General features: G+C 39.5%; 1 protein-coding gene across 6 annotated transcripts; it reads right to left on the bottom strand.

Moving 5' to 3' along the window:
• Positions 1 to 178: 178 nt before the first annotated feature.
• On the bottom strand, positions 179 to 14,598 carry si:ch73-100l22.3 (centriolar coiled-coil protein of 110 kDa). Of its 6 annotated transcripts, none has more exons than XM_027163377.2 (11): positions 14,483 to 14,598; positions 13,651 to 13,810; positions 9,425 to 9,541; positions 7,257 to 9,330; positions 6,458 to 6,561; positions 4,156 to 4,350; positions 3,900 to 4,010; positions 3,297 to 3,395; positions 2,659 to 2,775; positions 1,043 to 1,125; positions 179 to 611 (listed from the first exon to the last, which is right to left on the bottom strand). In XM_027163377.2, exons 2-11 carry the CDS (start codon positions 13,780 to 13,782, stop codon positions 494 to 496), a joined length of 3,150 nt encoding a protein of 1,049 aa, XP_027019178.1. In that variant the 5' UTR covers positions 13,783 to 13,810; positions 14,483 to 14,598; the 3' UTR covers positions 179 to 493. The 6 variants fall into 6 exon arrangements, with proteins under 6 accessions (XP_027019178.1, XP_027019151.1, XP_027019188.1 ...); XM_027163350.2 differs by lacking the exon at positions 14,483 to 14,598 and adding an exon at positions 14,219 to 14,375; XM_027163387.2 differs by lacking the exon at positions 14,483 to 14,598 and adding an exon at positions 14,219 to 14,364 and having other exon boundaries at positions 13,651 to 13,807.
• Between the last annotated feature and the right edge of the window lie 1,380 nt (positions 14,599 to 15,978).

Here is a 15,978-nt window from a genome sequence, read left to right as displayed (position 1 = left end):
GTAAATTATTCCATCAGTTGAGCACCACAGATTGTATTTAGATTAATTATTTAAATGAAGAGTATGTACACATTATACAATTATAAAAAAAAATATGTTTTAAATATTTGGTGTTGTTTTTTTTATTTACCAGTACATTCTTTTTCTCCAGATTAATATTAAAGAACTGCACAAATAGTAATTAGCACAATCCTTTATTAGAAAGTGGATGGTTACAAATACAAAATAAATTCAGAAGCAATTCAACATACAGCTGACAGTATTTAAATAAAAAAAAAATACATGAACTAACTACCTGTCAATTTGCAAGTATATTTTCCCACATTTCACAAACTTGGCGAGATGAATAAATAGGAAACTTTTCCAAATTTTGACACCTAACTTTTAAAAAAAAATAAATAAAGGCATTGTGTCATTAAACATGACATGGTGATACTCAAGCAAGGCCCCATGCTGTGTTGGCGTCTGTGTGTGCAGCAGAAGTGTAAGCTCTTCACCTGCGCCGTAATGGAGTAGTCTTCTTTGGAACTCTGCGTGGGTTTGGCACAAACGTCCATCTTTCCTCTGCACCCACTGCTGGCTTTGTCCTTTCTGCCGCTTTCTTCTGTAACCTGACAACAGCAACACCATCGAAGAAGTTACATCAGATTTCCTCAGGAGAAAGCGGCCTGAGGGCCTGGAAAAAAAAACTAAGGAGACTTATGAGAACTTCTTGTATTTGGTCCGTTGAGTACTGAAACCGGATCCTTGCCCAGTATCCCTTGTGCTGTCCTTTCAAAGTTTTTTTTTTTTTTAAAAAACAAATCGCTGTGTTAGAGAGAAACCGCTTACTTCAGTGTTTCTCCAGCACCAGGACCTTGGGTATAGATCCAAGTTTTCAAGCTAAGCATAAAAATACCTTTAAATACGTTGCACTGAAAGGAAGAGCTAGTTTCTGGAACCATTCTGCTAATGTCCTAGATCTTCAATGGTTGGTTACACTGAACTTCAGTTGTATGGCTAAAATATGATGAAATCAGTAAATCTTCAGAAACGCACTCACATTAATGTCCTTTTCCTCTCCAGGGCTTTCCTGGTAGCAGCAGACAGAGAACCTTTCCTTCTGCCCTGCAGCTCTGTACTCTCCTGGAATAAGAAACACATGCTTCTAATTTGACAGTGTAACACTCTGTCATTACATGAAGAGCTCAAACAAATCTTCAACTTCCATGCATTCACTCACTTATCTTTCAAAAAAAAGAAAGTGGGTATTAAATCCTAGAAAGTGTCCTGACGTTCTAGCCATTAATAGGTGTATAATAAGCCATTGTAATTTCAGCATGATGCTGACAGAGCCTTTAACCATACGCTGGTCCTTAAAAGCCTGTTTATAAACGCTATTCAAAGTGGATTCATTTATCATAAGGATGTTAGTGATACGCCTCTTAATATCTCATTGACAGCAATAAATTTACCACAGGAGGAAATCACAAAGTATACAAGAAGCATCCATTATTTGTTTTGTGCCTTGGACAGCATGTAATATCTGGCAGTTATTAACTGAATAATACAAATAGCAGCAAGCGTCATCATTTTTCCCTAAAATGAGGTGACATCTGCATAGAAAATCATGGACATGTCCTTCCAGAGGGCTCTAAATTTCTCAGACAACCACTGAGCCAGGTGAAAAACAATGCACTTTCTTTTTTTTTCCAGGGAGACTTGAGAAAAACATTGACATGGCTGAACCAAATGGAAATAAACTGTGCACATGTAAAACAGAAATTGACCACAGGACCCCATATTATTTTAATCCTGTAGAATGTTACTTACCATCTACAGTTCATATAGATCCAGTGGATTGGGTAACACTAACAATAGGTTATATAAACAACAAAATGAGACTTAAATAATTAACAACAGAGTGATCTGGTGCAGCCGGACATAAGGATGATTATTCATGTTATTTTCTAATAACAGCAAAATGTGCCAAAGTGTTTAATGTTTCTTATTCCACACCAGTGATTACATTTTTTTTATTATTGATAAATGTTAAATAGTAAATGATATAGTTTTTACTATAGTTTAGATATAAATTGAGTGTCAAGCTCTGTGGTATAAAAAAGACAGGTGTTTTTAATGATGCTTAATAAGAGTTTAATCCCTTTATTCTGCTACATACACATCACACACCATGTAAAAATTTCCTCCTGAGATCAATCAAGATTTAACGAAATAATGTTTAAAAAAAATGAATTAACTATGTTACACACAGCAATTCAAGGTTCTATGTCTAGTTACTATAATGATTCACTTTGATCACTACATTTTAGGTATAAAAATCATCCATAGATGATTAAAAACTCATAAAACACCAGCAGACATACAGCCAATAACCAAATGTCCTGAGGCTTGCTGTCAGCTTGACACTTTTAGATGGTATTGACAAACAGCACTTCCACAATCAATACGGAAAATACACAAGAGCAAAGCCAGTGATCAGAGAGTGATTGAGAGATTTAAAAAAAGAATAAGAAGCCTGTGAGACAGCTTTATTATGGCTGATTCTGTTCTCCAGACCCAAGGCACATTTGCACCGACAACGTTAAATATAATGTGTCTGCTACATTCAATTGTGTGACGTGTGTAGTCCTGAAGCTAAGATCATGATGACATTACCTTAACTTTGAGCAGTCTTTCTCTGCTCAGCTGGCGGTCCCAGCTGATCACCTGCATGCGGTCTGCAGGACACACACTAAAGAACAGGTCGTGCAGCTCGTAACGTGCTGAGCGCAACTGTAACAGAGAGATATGTGCAGATATTAAAACCTAACCTGCATCCATAAAAAAATAGGCTTAGGGTAAGACCAATTAAAATGAAATTTGCTTTAAAAGAGTGGGTTATCGGTAAATAGAAAAATAATGCTATGCACATTTTGGGCCAAAAATTTTGATGAGACATGTCCACTATCAGGCTTCTTCAATTCAATTCAAGTTTATTCGTATAGCGCTTTTTACAATTGACATTGTCTCAAAGCAGCTATACAGAACAAAAACATAGAACAAAAGGTTATTATAAAGAATAATATAAAGATTGATAGAATACAAAATTCAAGATCAATATTGTCATTTCTGACAACACTAAATGCTGCTCGTCATATGTTCATTTCGTTTGGTTTAGTGTGCTCACAAACCGGCAATTTTAACAATTAGAATAAACAAAGAATTCATTGGAACTGAGAAAGACCTTTGCATGTGTGTGTGTGTGTGTGTGTGTGTGTGTGTGTGTGTGTGTGTGTGTGCATGCGTGCACTTACCTGTAGTGTGACTCTCTCTTGCAGAACTCGATCCTGTTTGCTGTTGTACTCTCTGCCTGGTGTAGGAGGCTGAAAGCTCTGGAGAAACAGCTGAGTGTCCTGTGTGTGAAGTATACACAAACACATTTCTTTTTTCATTAACATGCAGTTTCCTCTGTAAACATTTTTGGGAGACCACAAAAAAAAACTAATTGTAAGGCTTATTAATGCAAACAAATCTATTTAAAAAAAACAAACATTTTAAAACCTCTATAGATGTTCTCAGTCAATCAGATAAAGAATGTCAGCAGAAGCGCTGCATGATACTATTTTAAATAACCTGATCTCATGTCTTACTCTGAGCCGTGAGTCATTTTAGTCACAACACATAGCAGAGATTTTATGTCATTTTTAAAGGACTGACAAATTTGGACCCAGTACTGCTTTATATCTGTGACACTATTTTTAGTTCATTTCTGTTGACAGTTTGTTTGTATGAGTGTTCTTACTATATGACAGGCAAACTCTTCAAAATCATTGTTGGAAGGAAAAATAATAACAATGATATAATAGTCTATAAAAGAAATATTGTAAAGGGTGTATGAAAAAGTTTGCACTTGTCACCTTAATGGTTCTGATGAGCTGAGCTACTCTCTCTGTACGAAGGAGCCTGCGGGTCAGGTAGCCTTTTACAGCTGCTGCCATCAGGGGGCGATGACACAGAGGAAGACGGGACTAAAAGAGCACAGCCACAAGCCATTAAGAGGGGAAAAAAAGAAGAAAATTCAGGAATGTTACCCAGCAACACCACTAGGATTATTCCACATCTACATTATTAGCAATAACTTTTATATAAATTTGCCAATGCCATGGAAGGCACCTGTGAAATGTTCAGTGAATCTGACAGAGCACTCAGTTCAGACAGAATGAACTCATGTGGATGCGAAGAAGAACCCAGCCCCATAGAAACAGGGGAGGAGGAGAGACAGGAGGTTGTCATGTCCTCCAGACGTGATCCTGGGCTGGGACATGGGAAGGACACACTCCGTAGAAAATCGTACTTCATTGCCAGAGACTGAAATGGATAGAGAAAGAAAATGGATGAATAGATGGACAGGGGCTAAAAGAGGCCATAAGAGATAATGGATAAAGAGAGGAGGGTGGATCCAAAAGAGGCCAATGGGAGAAAATAAGGGAATAGTTTGAGATGAAATGGGGTAAATGAAGGACAGTAACTTGGGCAAAAATATTAATGGGGAACAGAGGTGGCATTATTAGAAACCCCACTAACAGACATGAGCAACAGGGCACGGAGAGACCAGCACTTAAGCTCAGACGCTTATCAATTAAACAAAAATGATCCGCTCATTTTCTCTGTCAATTCCCAAAACCAGGCTGAATTTCTCCTCTCTGACCTGATGCACCCACAGAGAGAGAAAGAGAGCAAGAGAGAGAGAGAGCGAGGGTGTGTGTGTGTGTGTGTGTGTGTGTGTGTGTGTGTGTGTGTGTGTGTGTGTGTGTGTGTGTGTGTGTGTGTGTGTGTGTGTGTGTGAGAGAGAGAGAGAGAGATGCCAGGATCCATTACAAAAGCAGCCCGAGTTCATTAATGGTTTGTTAGATGCATAAATTACAGCAAGTAATTAATGGTGCAAGGACATGGCCTACAGAGCACAGTGAAGGAGAAACAGAAGCCAACGTCCTTGAATAAGAAAAACTGAAGATGAAGCTCATGCCTCCTTCTAAGGTTATAAATTCTTTTAACTTTTAAACAAAGCTCTTTTGACATTTCGGACAGCAGTTATGAGCTTTTTATACATTGCTACTGCTATATACAATCACTGAGCACTTTACTTGGAACACATGTACACGTGCTTATTCATGCAGCTATCTAATCAGCCAATCTTGTGGCAGCAGCGCAATGGGTAAAATCATGCTGACACAGTCCAGCAGTTTCAGGTAATTGTTCACATCAGCTATCAAAATGGGTGGGAAAACGTCAGTGTTCCAGCCAAACAGGATGAATGTAGAGGTTTGCCATTCCACCAGTGGACATTAAGGGGAACAAAGAATGATGTGATGTCTGTAAGTACCTCTCTGAGCTTAAATATATAGCTAATAAAACAAATTCTTAGGCATTATAAAACTTTTTGTAATAATACAGTACATGTTGTCACATCCTTATAGGTGCATGTAGCACTACGATTTGCCTTTACTGGAACACAAAGTGGGCTCCATTAAGACACGGTTTGCCAAGTCTGCTAAGCACAGAGCCCTGAGCACAGAGCCTTGAGCTCAGCCCCATATAACAGTCAGGCCTTATCGCCTGACATCAGTGCCTGACTTCACTAATACTTCTGTGGCTGAACAAAAGCCTGCAGTCAAGCTCCAAAATCTACTGGAAAGCCTTCCCAGATGAGATTTAAAACAGCAACGGTTTGACTAAATCTGGAATGGAAGGCACATGAGTGTGAATGGTAAGGTGCACACAAACCTTACCAGTCACGTAACCCGTCATCTAATCGTATTACCTGGATAGACTCTGATCAGGTAACAAGTAGAATCAAAAGATCATCAGTATATAAAATACATCATCCCTTATTACATCTGAATGCATGCTGCCATAAAGCATAAATACTGTGTGTGAAGAGAACACTTCTTCAGGTCGCTCAGTGGTACAGAAATTCTACAAATGTCAAAAAACTCTACACAACCCAGTAAGAAGACTTATTCTCATTCAAGGGTTGGACACATTTGTTCCAGACATATTTTTAAATCCTGCATGCAGCCACTCCACACAATTTCACACTGCTGCCACCTACGCACCGGTTGCTTTTACTATGTCTCACCTGTAGTCATGCAATCCATAAATGTACACTTTCTAAAACTAGAAGCCATTTACTGTTTAATTGCCCCAATGCAATTGGTTAAAAAAATGCCTTGTGTGTAGGTTTCCACCTGTTTATGCTTTGATACTGGTCATATAACAAGGTTCATAGGAAGTCTATAATTATTATTAGGTAAGTATCTAACCAAGTTTGAAATACTTTTGAAAACAATGAGGGACTATTTCATTGTTAGACTTATTTCAGACTTATTTAAAAGTGCTACAATATGTTGCATTGGGGTCTGTTGTAATGTAGAACAGAATGAATTATATAATATAAATGTATCGCATTTCTCACCTGCAAAATTTCATGCTGCCTTCGCCATTGCTCCTCCATCAGAGCTCTGACCTGCGCACCATGCTCATCCCTCAGCTTTAGTTCCTGCACAGCACTCTGAATTGCTGATGACATATAAAGCGCAAGCTCTCAGTTAGTCTACATCGTTTCTTTAATACTGGTTCATTCCAATAATGACAGATCAACTAATCGCTGCAGCAGCACTCACAGCAAAATGATTATGCTGCACAGAAGCAGAACTTCTCACGGGGTACTTAACGAGCATCACAAGTGAGACAGGACTATTATCTTGCCATCATCATTACAGCAAGGGGGGTTTATCAAGAATTATCCTCTTAAAAGGATCATAAAGCCAGTCTGACAAAATATGCCTAATATGATTTAATAATGGGAATTAAAGAAAGGAATGGCAATACCAAGAAAACCATCAACCATTGAGTTTTACTGGTGTTTAAAAACAAACAAATCAAAGCATTACGATATTAGCCATTTGCCTATTTCTGTTTTACACCAAAGTTCTTATTTTTTATTGTGGTTTACAGCTGTTGGGTATAAGATCTGGGAATTCTACAAGCCTTTGATTTACTTCTTTCTGTGACAAGCTAGAATGCACATGAGCTGCATATATGACGTGAGAATTTGAAAAACAATTTAAACCAGAGCTCTCTGGTGAATTACAGGATTGCCATGGTGACTCAGAGCAGCTTAAGAAACAAAAAGCAGCTTTTTCCCCTTTATTTCCAAAAAAAGAAATACTAGTCAGTGAGAGAGAATTTTCAGTGACACAGAATGCTCTTACCTTTAGGTGTACTGGACTGAGCTCGTTCTTCAATGCTCTGTTGGCCCAATGTGTTTTCATCCACATGGTTCATTTGCAGTCTACGTTTGGCACGTGACACCCCCTCTTGCCCACCCAGCTCTGGGGTCAGCTGCTTTCTTCCGGGCCCAGACTGGGACCACAGTCCTGAGGGTGTGTCCACATCATATGACCGATTAAGAGAGGAGGCATTTAAGGAGTCGTCCATGAGTTCAGATGCTTTCTTTTTGTTTCCTGTGGCATTCTTCCTTTCTTCAAGCTGATTGTTGGCGTTTGGTAAAACAGCAGTCCTCTCAGAGAGTTGCTTTGAACCATTGATAGTGCAGAAAGGTTCCGGCAACATCATTTTCTGCACTAGAGAGGTGACACATTGTGGCGGTTCATGCTGTTTAGTCCCTGGCTCTATCCCATGATCCTTAGCTAGGACTTTCTGCTGTACAGTCTCACTAAAAGTAACCACACATTGAGACTTTCCATCACTAGCAGGCAGAGAGACGCTTTCATGTTCCGAAAGCAGTGTTTGCTGGGAGTTGTTGGCTGCCTCTTTGGGATTGTGTGCCTGTGACTCTGCGAGTGTTGACTCCAGATCGGAGATTAGAACTTTAAGGCTTGACAGGTTAAGCTCCAGCTGAGCGATCTGTTTGGTCTGATCCATGCTCTTGCACACAGGCACAACTCCCTCAGTCCCTGGCAGGAGACCCACAGGTCTGCTTTTGCTTTGCCCACATGGATTGGGTCTTGTTTCATCATCCACACAGACAGGCACTTTGACCAGGTTTTTTTTGACTAAGACAGATGTGGCACTGCTTTTTTTACTGCGCGCTGGGCTTAAGCAAACCTTTGGAGCGGGAATATTCTTAAATTTTTTGTTTCCTGTTAAGCAAGGTCTGGGCAGCATGCTGCCCATTTTCTTGCCCCTGGACTGGTACAGAGATTTTGCTGAAGTAAACTGAGTGGGACTGACGGCTATATTTGGACAGTTTGATGAAGATGACATTTTTCCATTTGAACTCCCTGTGCTGTTTAAGGCTGTAGTGAAATTAAGGAAATCTGTGCATTGGTAGATGACTTCACAAGGCTCTATACTCTCTCTCTCTCCATCTTGTTTGTGTGTCAGGGGATCTTGATCTGCTAAATGATCCTCCACCTGGTTCTCACTTGTTCTCTTGACCTCAGCCTGCCCATTGTCCTCTGGCAGCCATCCCTCATTTTCCTTATCAGAATGACTGTGTTCATTGGCAGGTGCAGCTTCACTGGCATTCAAAGCTTTTGCCTGGTTACGCAGGAGGCGCTGACGCCGCCTGTGCTCTTGAGATTTCTTCAAAAGATTTTGCAGACTCATGCGGTAAGGTCCTTCGGACGGCTCTGGCACCACTGCTAAATTTACTGGCTCTATAAGCTCATTGATCTGTGCATTGTTCAAAACTACATACTCCTCCTCAAGGACCTCTCCATCCACTGGAGTGTGGCTGATGATGTCACCAGTCCTATTAGACATGTTTGAAGAATTTAATGTCACTTCACCACCATGTGACTGTCTGCACTCTGGATCTTTTCCGATGTGTTCCGTTCTGTTAATCCAGCTAGGGGTGATGTTGGGGGTTTCATTTGTCACATATCCAGATGATAGCCCTTGGTGGCTAGCATCTATAAGAGAATGATCATCTGAAATTGAAAGTGAGGAAGAGTCATATCCATAACCTGTGTTCATCTCCACAGATTTCTCCAGCCTGGGACCAAACACAGGAAAACCTCCAAACAGAACAGTAGTGTGGCTGCTCTCTAAAGAATCATCTCTGTCAAAAGGTCTAAGGCTTAAATCCTTATGACCATCACAAGCTGTAGATGTGAGCGGGTGAATTTCCATTATTGCCATTTTCTTGCTAGGCATTTGTTGACTGAAAGGTAAGGACGATGAATTCCAGTGGCTTTCAGTAGCTTTAGTATACTCATTGTTACCTCCAGTGAGGCGAGTGATGCTTTGGAATTTATTGTTCATTGAATTTTCTAGTCCTAACTCATCCTTAAACTCTTCAATGGTTGAAACATTTTGTAGCTAAATCAAAGGAAGAAAGCACAGAAACGCTGTAAATAACTGGACAGGTAACAAGCTGATATCTGTGGCATTCTGTGATTTTTTTTTGCACTACCTGTATACTCTCTAGTATGGTCTGTACATAAGACAGTGACGATGTTTTCCTCTTATTTGTAAGTTCAGAGACTGATTCTCTCAGGCTTTGCATTTCTTCCTTCTGGTCTTTGTTCAGCTGAAAAAGAAATCATTTAAGCCATGTTTAGTTTCCAGCATTCATAGAGCATAGGATATTATGCCTTCATGTGCGATCAGAATTACTGTAATAAGCTGCTTTCAAATCAAGTTTATGTGAAAGCTATGAAAAAAAGAATATTGATAGCAGTGTTTTATTTTTTTACTATTCAACATAGTGCAGGTTTTTTGTTTTTTTACAACAGTTAGCAATACTTTTCCCCCTAAATATAACTTGCTTAAAATGACTTAGTAGTCATTGGGAGGGATGTGGTAGCCTAGTGGTTCAGGTGTTGGACTACTGACTGGAAGGTCATGAGTTCAAATCCTAGGTCCACCAAGCTGCCACTGCTGGGCCCCTGAGCAAGGCCCTTATCCCTCAATTGCTCGTTGTATAAATTGACATAAATTGTAAGTCACTCTGGATAAGGGTGTCTGTTAATATACACAGAAATCTCTATAGTCTACTACATTTTCATTTCTGGCATTTAGAAAACAGTTACATTATGTAAAAGACCCGCACAAGTATTATCTAGGATCTGAATAAGAACGTTCTTAGTTATTGCATCGCATGTGATAAACAGTGCTGCATTCGACTGTTATTGGAACTGAATTCCTGCTTGTAAGGTTGATAGCACATTATCGTGGTTAATAGCACAGTCTTCGAGTTTAAATTGAGCCTTTATCGTTAGCTCATTAGCAGTGTTGTATAAAGTACTAGAAAGCAATACTTGAGTAAAAGTACAAGTATCGTACTAGAAAAAGACTTTGGTAGAAGTGAAAGTTACCTTTAAGAATATTACTCAAGTAAAAGTCTTAAAGCAGGGGTGTCAAACTCAAATTCACAGTGGGTCAAAATTTAAAACGGAGATAAAGTCACAGGCCAAACTGAATATTTATTGAAAAATTAACTGCAACTGATATGTAATGTTCAACCTTTTTCATATGGAAACAAACTTTAGTTTTGCTTAAACACAGGATTTGGAACAACCAGAGCTTGATATTACAAACACATAAGAAATTCAATTTGAAATAAAAGACACATCGGTGGTGTTCATTTCACAAACTTTGACCATACACTTTTTGACAAACTCTCCCTCATTAAAGGGCCGGGCGGATTTTGCTGTCTCTGCTGCCACAATAAAGCTTTATAGCAGCTTCACTTTTTGATTTTGCTTTCATGAACATAGACTGCCGGGAAACCAGACTTTTTTTCATCTCCTCCGCCTTCTGGAGCTAGTAACATGGTTGTTAACGACTGTCAACAGAGAAGGAGGGGCGCTTTCTGTTCGTGACTACGCGTCAATACAGTGGCAAGGCATTCTGGGATTTGTAGTATTAGAGGAGCATGCGGCTAGCCAGCTGTAATGCACATTTGATATGATCTCGCGGGCCAAATATAATTAAACCAAATTTGAGTTTGACACCCCTGTCTTAAAGTATCTGATATATACTGTACTTAAGTATCAAAAGTAATTTTCTGATAATTAATGTACTTAATGCACAATGGTGACCTTGAGCGTTAGAAAGGCGCCTTTAAATAAAATGTATCATTATTATTATTATTACATGTGTACATACAATTTGTATATATTGTATACTTCAATTGCACATTTTTCTCACACTTGCAAATTTGTACATACAAATTGCCTATATATATTTCAACTGCACATTTCACACCTGTAAATGTGTACATACAATTTCGTCTATACTGTATATGTCATTCTGTTACACTGTGGAGCTTCTGTCACTAAAACAAATTCCTCGCATGTGAAAACATGCCTGGCAATAAAGCTGATTCTGATTAAGTATTTGAAGTAAAAGTAAAAATTCAGTGATTTTCGGTAATTTCGGCATAAGAGCAGGGGCGGTTCTAGGATTTCATCTTTAGGGGGGCTTAGCACTCAGTGAGAATTTAAAACGACAAGAGTTTTATATTATATATTATATGACTACATAGCCAAAAGTTATGGTATTATAAAATGGCAAAAGTCGACGCCAAAATTATGTGAGGATCCTGTTTGTGGACTTCAGCTCTGCTTTCAACACCATCATCCCATCACTCCTTCAGCCCAAATTAACCCAGCTCTCCATGCCCTCCTCTGTCTGTCAGTGGATCACCAGCTTTCTCACAGACAGGCAGCAGCTAGTGCGACTGGGAAAACTCAAATCTAGCACCCGCACCATCAGCACCGGCGCCCCCCAGGGCTGTGTTCTCTCCCCACTGCTCTTCTCCCTGTACACGAATGACTGCACCTCTAATGACCCCTCCGACAAGCTCCTGATGTTTACAGATGACGCCACACTGATCGGACTCATCCAGGATGGTGACAAGTATGCTTACAGACTGGAAGTTGAATGGCTGCTGTCTGGTGTAGCCTTAACAACGTGTAGCTGAACACGCTCAAGACAGTGGAGATGACTGTGGACTTCAGGAGAAACCCCCCTGCTCTCCCCCCACTCACCATCATGGACAGCATTGTTACAGCAGTGGAGTCATTCAGATTCCTGGGAACCACAATCTCCCAGGAACTGAAGTGGGACATTAACATTGACTCCATTGTGAAAAAGGCTCAGCAGAGGTTGTACTTCCTTTGTCAGCTGAGGAAGTTCAACCTGCCACAGGATCTGCTGAAACAGTTCTACACTGCCATCATTGAATCCATCCTCTGTACCTCAGTGACTGTTTGGTACCTCAGAAGACTACAGAGGGTAGTCTGGACTGCTGAGTGAATCATTGGCACAACCCTCCCCACTCTCCAAGACCTGTACCTCTCTGGACCCCTCACATCCAGCACACTCTGGACACTCTGACGCTACAGAGCCCTGAGCAGCAGAATTGCCAGACATAGGAAAATTTTCTTCCCTCAGGCAATCCATCTGATGAACACTTAACATACATCTGATGAACACCTAACATACACAGAACAAACCCTATTCTTACATTGTTTACAAGTACTCATTTATATTTTAATTTGCACATCTATACTTGAATTTGAACATCTACAGTATACTTAAATTTGCACATTTATATTTCAGTTTGCACATTCTTTTTTCCACTGTACATACAACTGTCTATTATATATGTGTTAATTTCTTATCATTGCCATTCTGTTTACACTGTGGAGCTCCTCCTGTACTAGAAAAAATTCCAATCATACTTGGCAATAAAGACCTTTCTGATTCTGATTCTGAAAATTCTATGCAGGATGCCAGTTTTGAATCAAATCAGTTCATGTATGTGTGCATTCTCTACAAACACTGTGTCCAATGAATGCAGTCATTAATAAAAAAAAATATTCACAAGACAAAGACCAAATCAATAAATGTTATTTTTATTTAGTATTTAATGGATTGTTTGAATTATATTTTGTTTGTGCCATCCACTCTGGTAATAAGAATAGTGAAATTTCACTGCTTTTGGTTGCCATCTTTGCGGCTTTCCGCCGATTAACGTTATAGATAAACGCCTCCAGCTCTGACTGCGCGTGCTTCTCCGTAGAGCGTGCATGCGGACGTGCGTAATGCAATCTAGGAGCAGTGATTCGCCAAACCTCCCTTATTGCAGTCGCACACATTTCTTCTGATTTTATTTTGTAGTAACGAGTAACGAAGATGCTTAGTGGAAATATAATGGAGTAAAAGTATATAGGAAATGTAGTGGAGTAAAAGTGAAAGTTTACATAAATTTAAATAGCGAAGTAAAGTACAGATGCGTGAAATTTCTACTTAAGTACAGTAACGAAGTATTTGTACTCCGTTACATTACAACACTGCTCATTAGTACCTTCCTTACGAGTTCGCCGCAATTGTCCTGGATTGCTCCCTCTCCTGTACATTTAAGGCCCCAATTACATTTGTAGGCTTTAATGCACCAATCCAATATTTAGAATATATTGAATATATTGACCTGACCTGTCTGATCACTGGGTTTACATCAGTCCTCTTCCAAAATGTGCAAGTCTGACAATAGCCACCTTTAATCATCACTAAATCTGTCCTTTTTCTCTGGCATGACTGGATAGTAAATCTTTAGTAAATCAACCTTTTTGTCGGTAAATTGTATTAACGACTGAAAGCATTACAAAAATTCAAAACAAAAACACTTACCAGAGGAGGCAGAATGGGCAACCCGTAAAACTTGATCGTCGATGGCTGGCTGATTCGTCGTTCAGGCTTTTCACAGACATTCATCCGTATGTGGATGGCTTGTCTTCGGATAAATTCATCATAGCTTTCCATTGTCTAAAGTGCCTTAATATGCTGCCTGCTGGAGAATAATAATTTGCCTCAGAGTTGCATCAGCACAACATACAACATTCTAAATCCAGCGACGAACCGTTAGCAGTAATTATGCATACATTCGATTTTTTTTAAACAAGACTCTATCATTTCCCAATGTTTAAAATGATCAAGTTTTAGTAACATAAATGATTTAAAAACTTCATTTTTGTTCCCAGAGCCCGCTATAATCAAGCAGCTAACTAACGGCAGGCTAATTTATCCTAGACACGAGATTCTAACACGATTCTTAAGTTCGAGTTCTAACTCAGAAACCCTAGTTTACGTCATCTATTTTGTAATGAGTTAAAACTCTGACAAACCTCTAAAGTTTTAAGTTAAAATAACATTTCTAACCCGAATAGGCTTTAGCTTATTTAGCCTAGCTAGTAGCTACCTGGCCCAGTGTTTACGTTTTAGCCGTTTCCTAGTGAAAAGAACATTCTGACAAGCACCGCCTCCTGAACAAGGATTGGCTATAAGGCTCCCGCCTCTTGCGCGATACAGAGAACCGTCTAATCATCAAACTGCCCGAGAGTATGACGCGCTAGTCAATCTTAGCGCGAGGCAAAACCTCCAACTGTCATCCTGAGTGCTTGGAGTAACTTAGCAACAAAGGTGGATGTGGCTCGAAGTGCACACAAGAGAGATAGTCACTTACAAAGTGGAGTATTTAGCGTTCATCTGAAAAGCGGGTTTATAACTGTGACGCTATTAACGCTATATTTATAAGCTGATCGTTTTTTAATCAGCTTTCAAAAGTAAATGGATCCAATGCCCGAGGGATTCCGTTACAGCTTTTGCCGCGCGCTCGTCGTTCCTGTTAAAGCGGCAGTAGTTCAGCCACAGCGCCACCTACAGACACGGAAGAGTTCAAAGTTGCTCGGGAGAACAAAAGACTGAGTGGAATAATCTCAAATAAAGTGGACATCAATGTTTAGTGCACACTACTTAAAGTTATTGGTGTGAGAAACATTTGCGATAGATAGATAGATAGATAGATAGATAGATAGATAGATAGATAGATAGATAGATCTGCATTTCTTGTGTTCAAGAAAAAATATTAACGGCAATTAAAACTAAAGGCTATTGTTTAAAAATGACATAAATACAGGGGTCGTGTTTGTTGTTTGTTTCTTAAAATTGTCCACGAACGCGCATAATTACTGCGCACTGAGCGTGCGGTTGCATCACTAAAGATAGTAAAGATATTAGCAGCAGTGGATATGTAGTGAAACATCAGTGCAATACTGCAGCTCCAGCAGTGCTGTGACTCATTATACAGACTTTTGCTGTAGGTAGGAATAACCTGGCATTGTTTTCCTGAGTGCATTGCAGCTGTGAAAGGGTAATGCATCCCATGGGAGTTTATTATAGCTAAATATTTATTAAATGCTCATTGTGCTGTAGCATCAGAATTATTAAGTGGACCAATTAGCTTTTACGTCTGAACTTTCCACCCACAAAATCTAAATCAATCACTAAACTAATTCGATAACTGAAAATTATTCTTAAGTGACTAGCCTTTAGATTAGTAAATGAACAGCTAGGCACCATTTTAAATCCATTCAGGAGAGGAGACCAGTCAATTTACATTAACTTATAAAAGTAGTTAATATCCTATTACTGTCCACTTTGGTGTCATTAAACATTCCAGGCATTAAGGTTTAATACCATTATTCCATACACTATTTAATGCACACATGGAGGGAGTTATTTGTAATTCAGCCATGAGCTAGTGTCGTCTGGCTAAAGCTCCTAAAAAAAGTCCCTATGATAAAATAGAGTGAGTCAGGAAAGTCATCTACACTTCAGTAAGAGCATTCCTTTATGATACGTAGCAGAATCCTATAAGAACAGACACGAGATTTGTCGTCTTCAGGTCATCAGGCGAGATCAGCGGTCAATGCTGCTAAGAGTGGCGAGCACGCGCGCTCTGGAACGTGCCAAGATACCTGCGCGCCCACGTGAAGCGACGTGGGGCGTTCACACGGATCCATCATGATCATCATGATGTTATTAACTGATGCCAAGCCAAAAATGTGTCCGCCGAGAGGCTGTTCCAAATGGGTCACTCTTTGCTAGTCATTTCAAAAGCACCGTGGAAATATTAAAATGAAATGTGGCAGAGCTATTAATGCAAAAAAAAAAAAAAAA

This window comes from Tachysurus fulvidraco, chromosome 2, assembly GCF_022655615.1.
Source record: "Tachysurus fulvidraco isolate hzauxx_2018 chromosome 2, HZAU_PFXX_2.0, whole genome shotgun sequence".
Taxonomy (NCBI): Eukaryota; Metazoa; Chordata; class Actinopteri; order Siluriformes; family Bagridae; genus Tachysurus; species Tachysurus fulvidraco.
The sequence above is the reverse complement of the archived record's forward strand: the minus strand, read 5'-3'. Positions and strand labels throughout refer to the sequence as shown.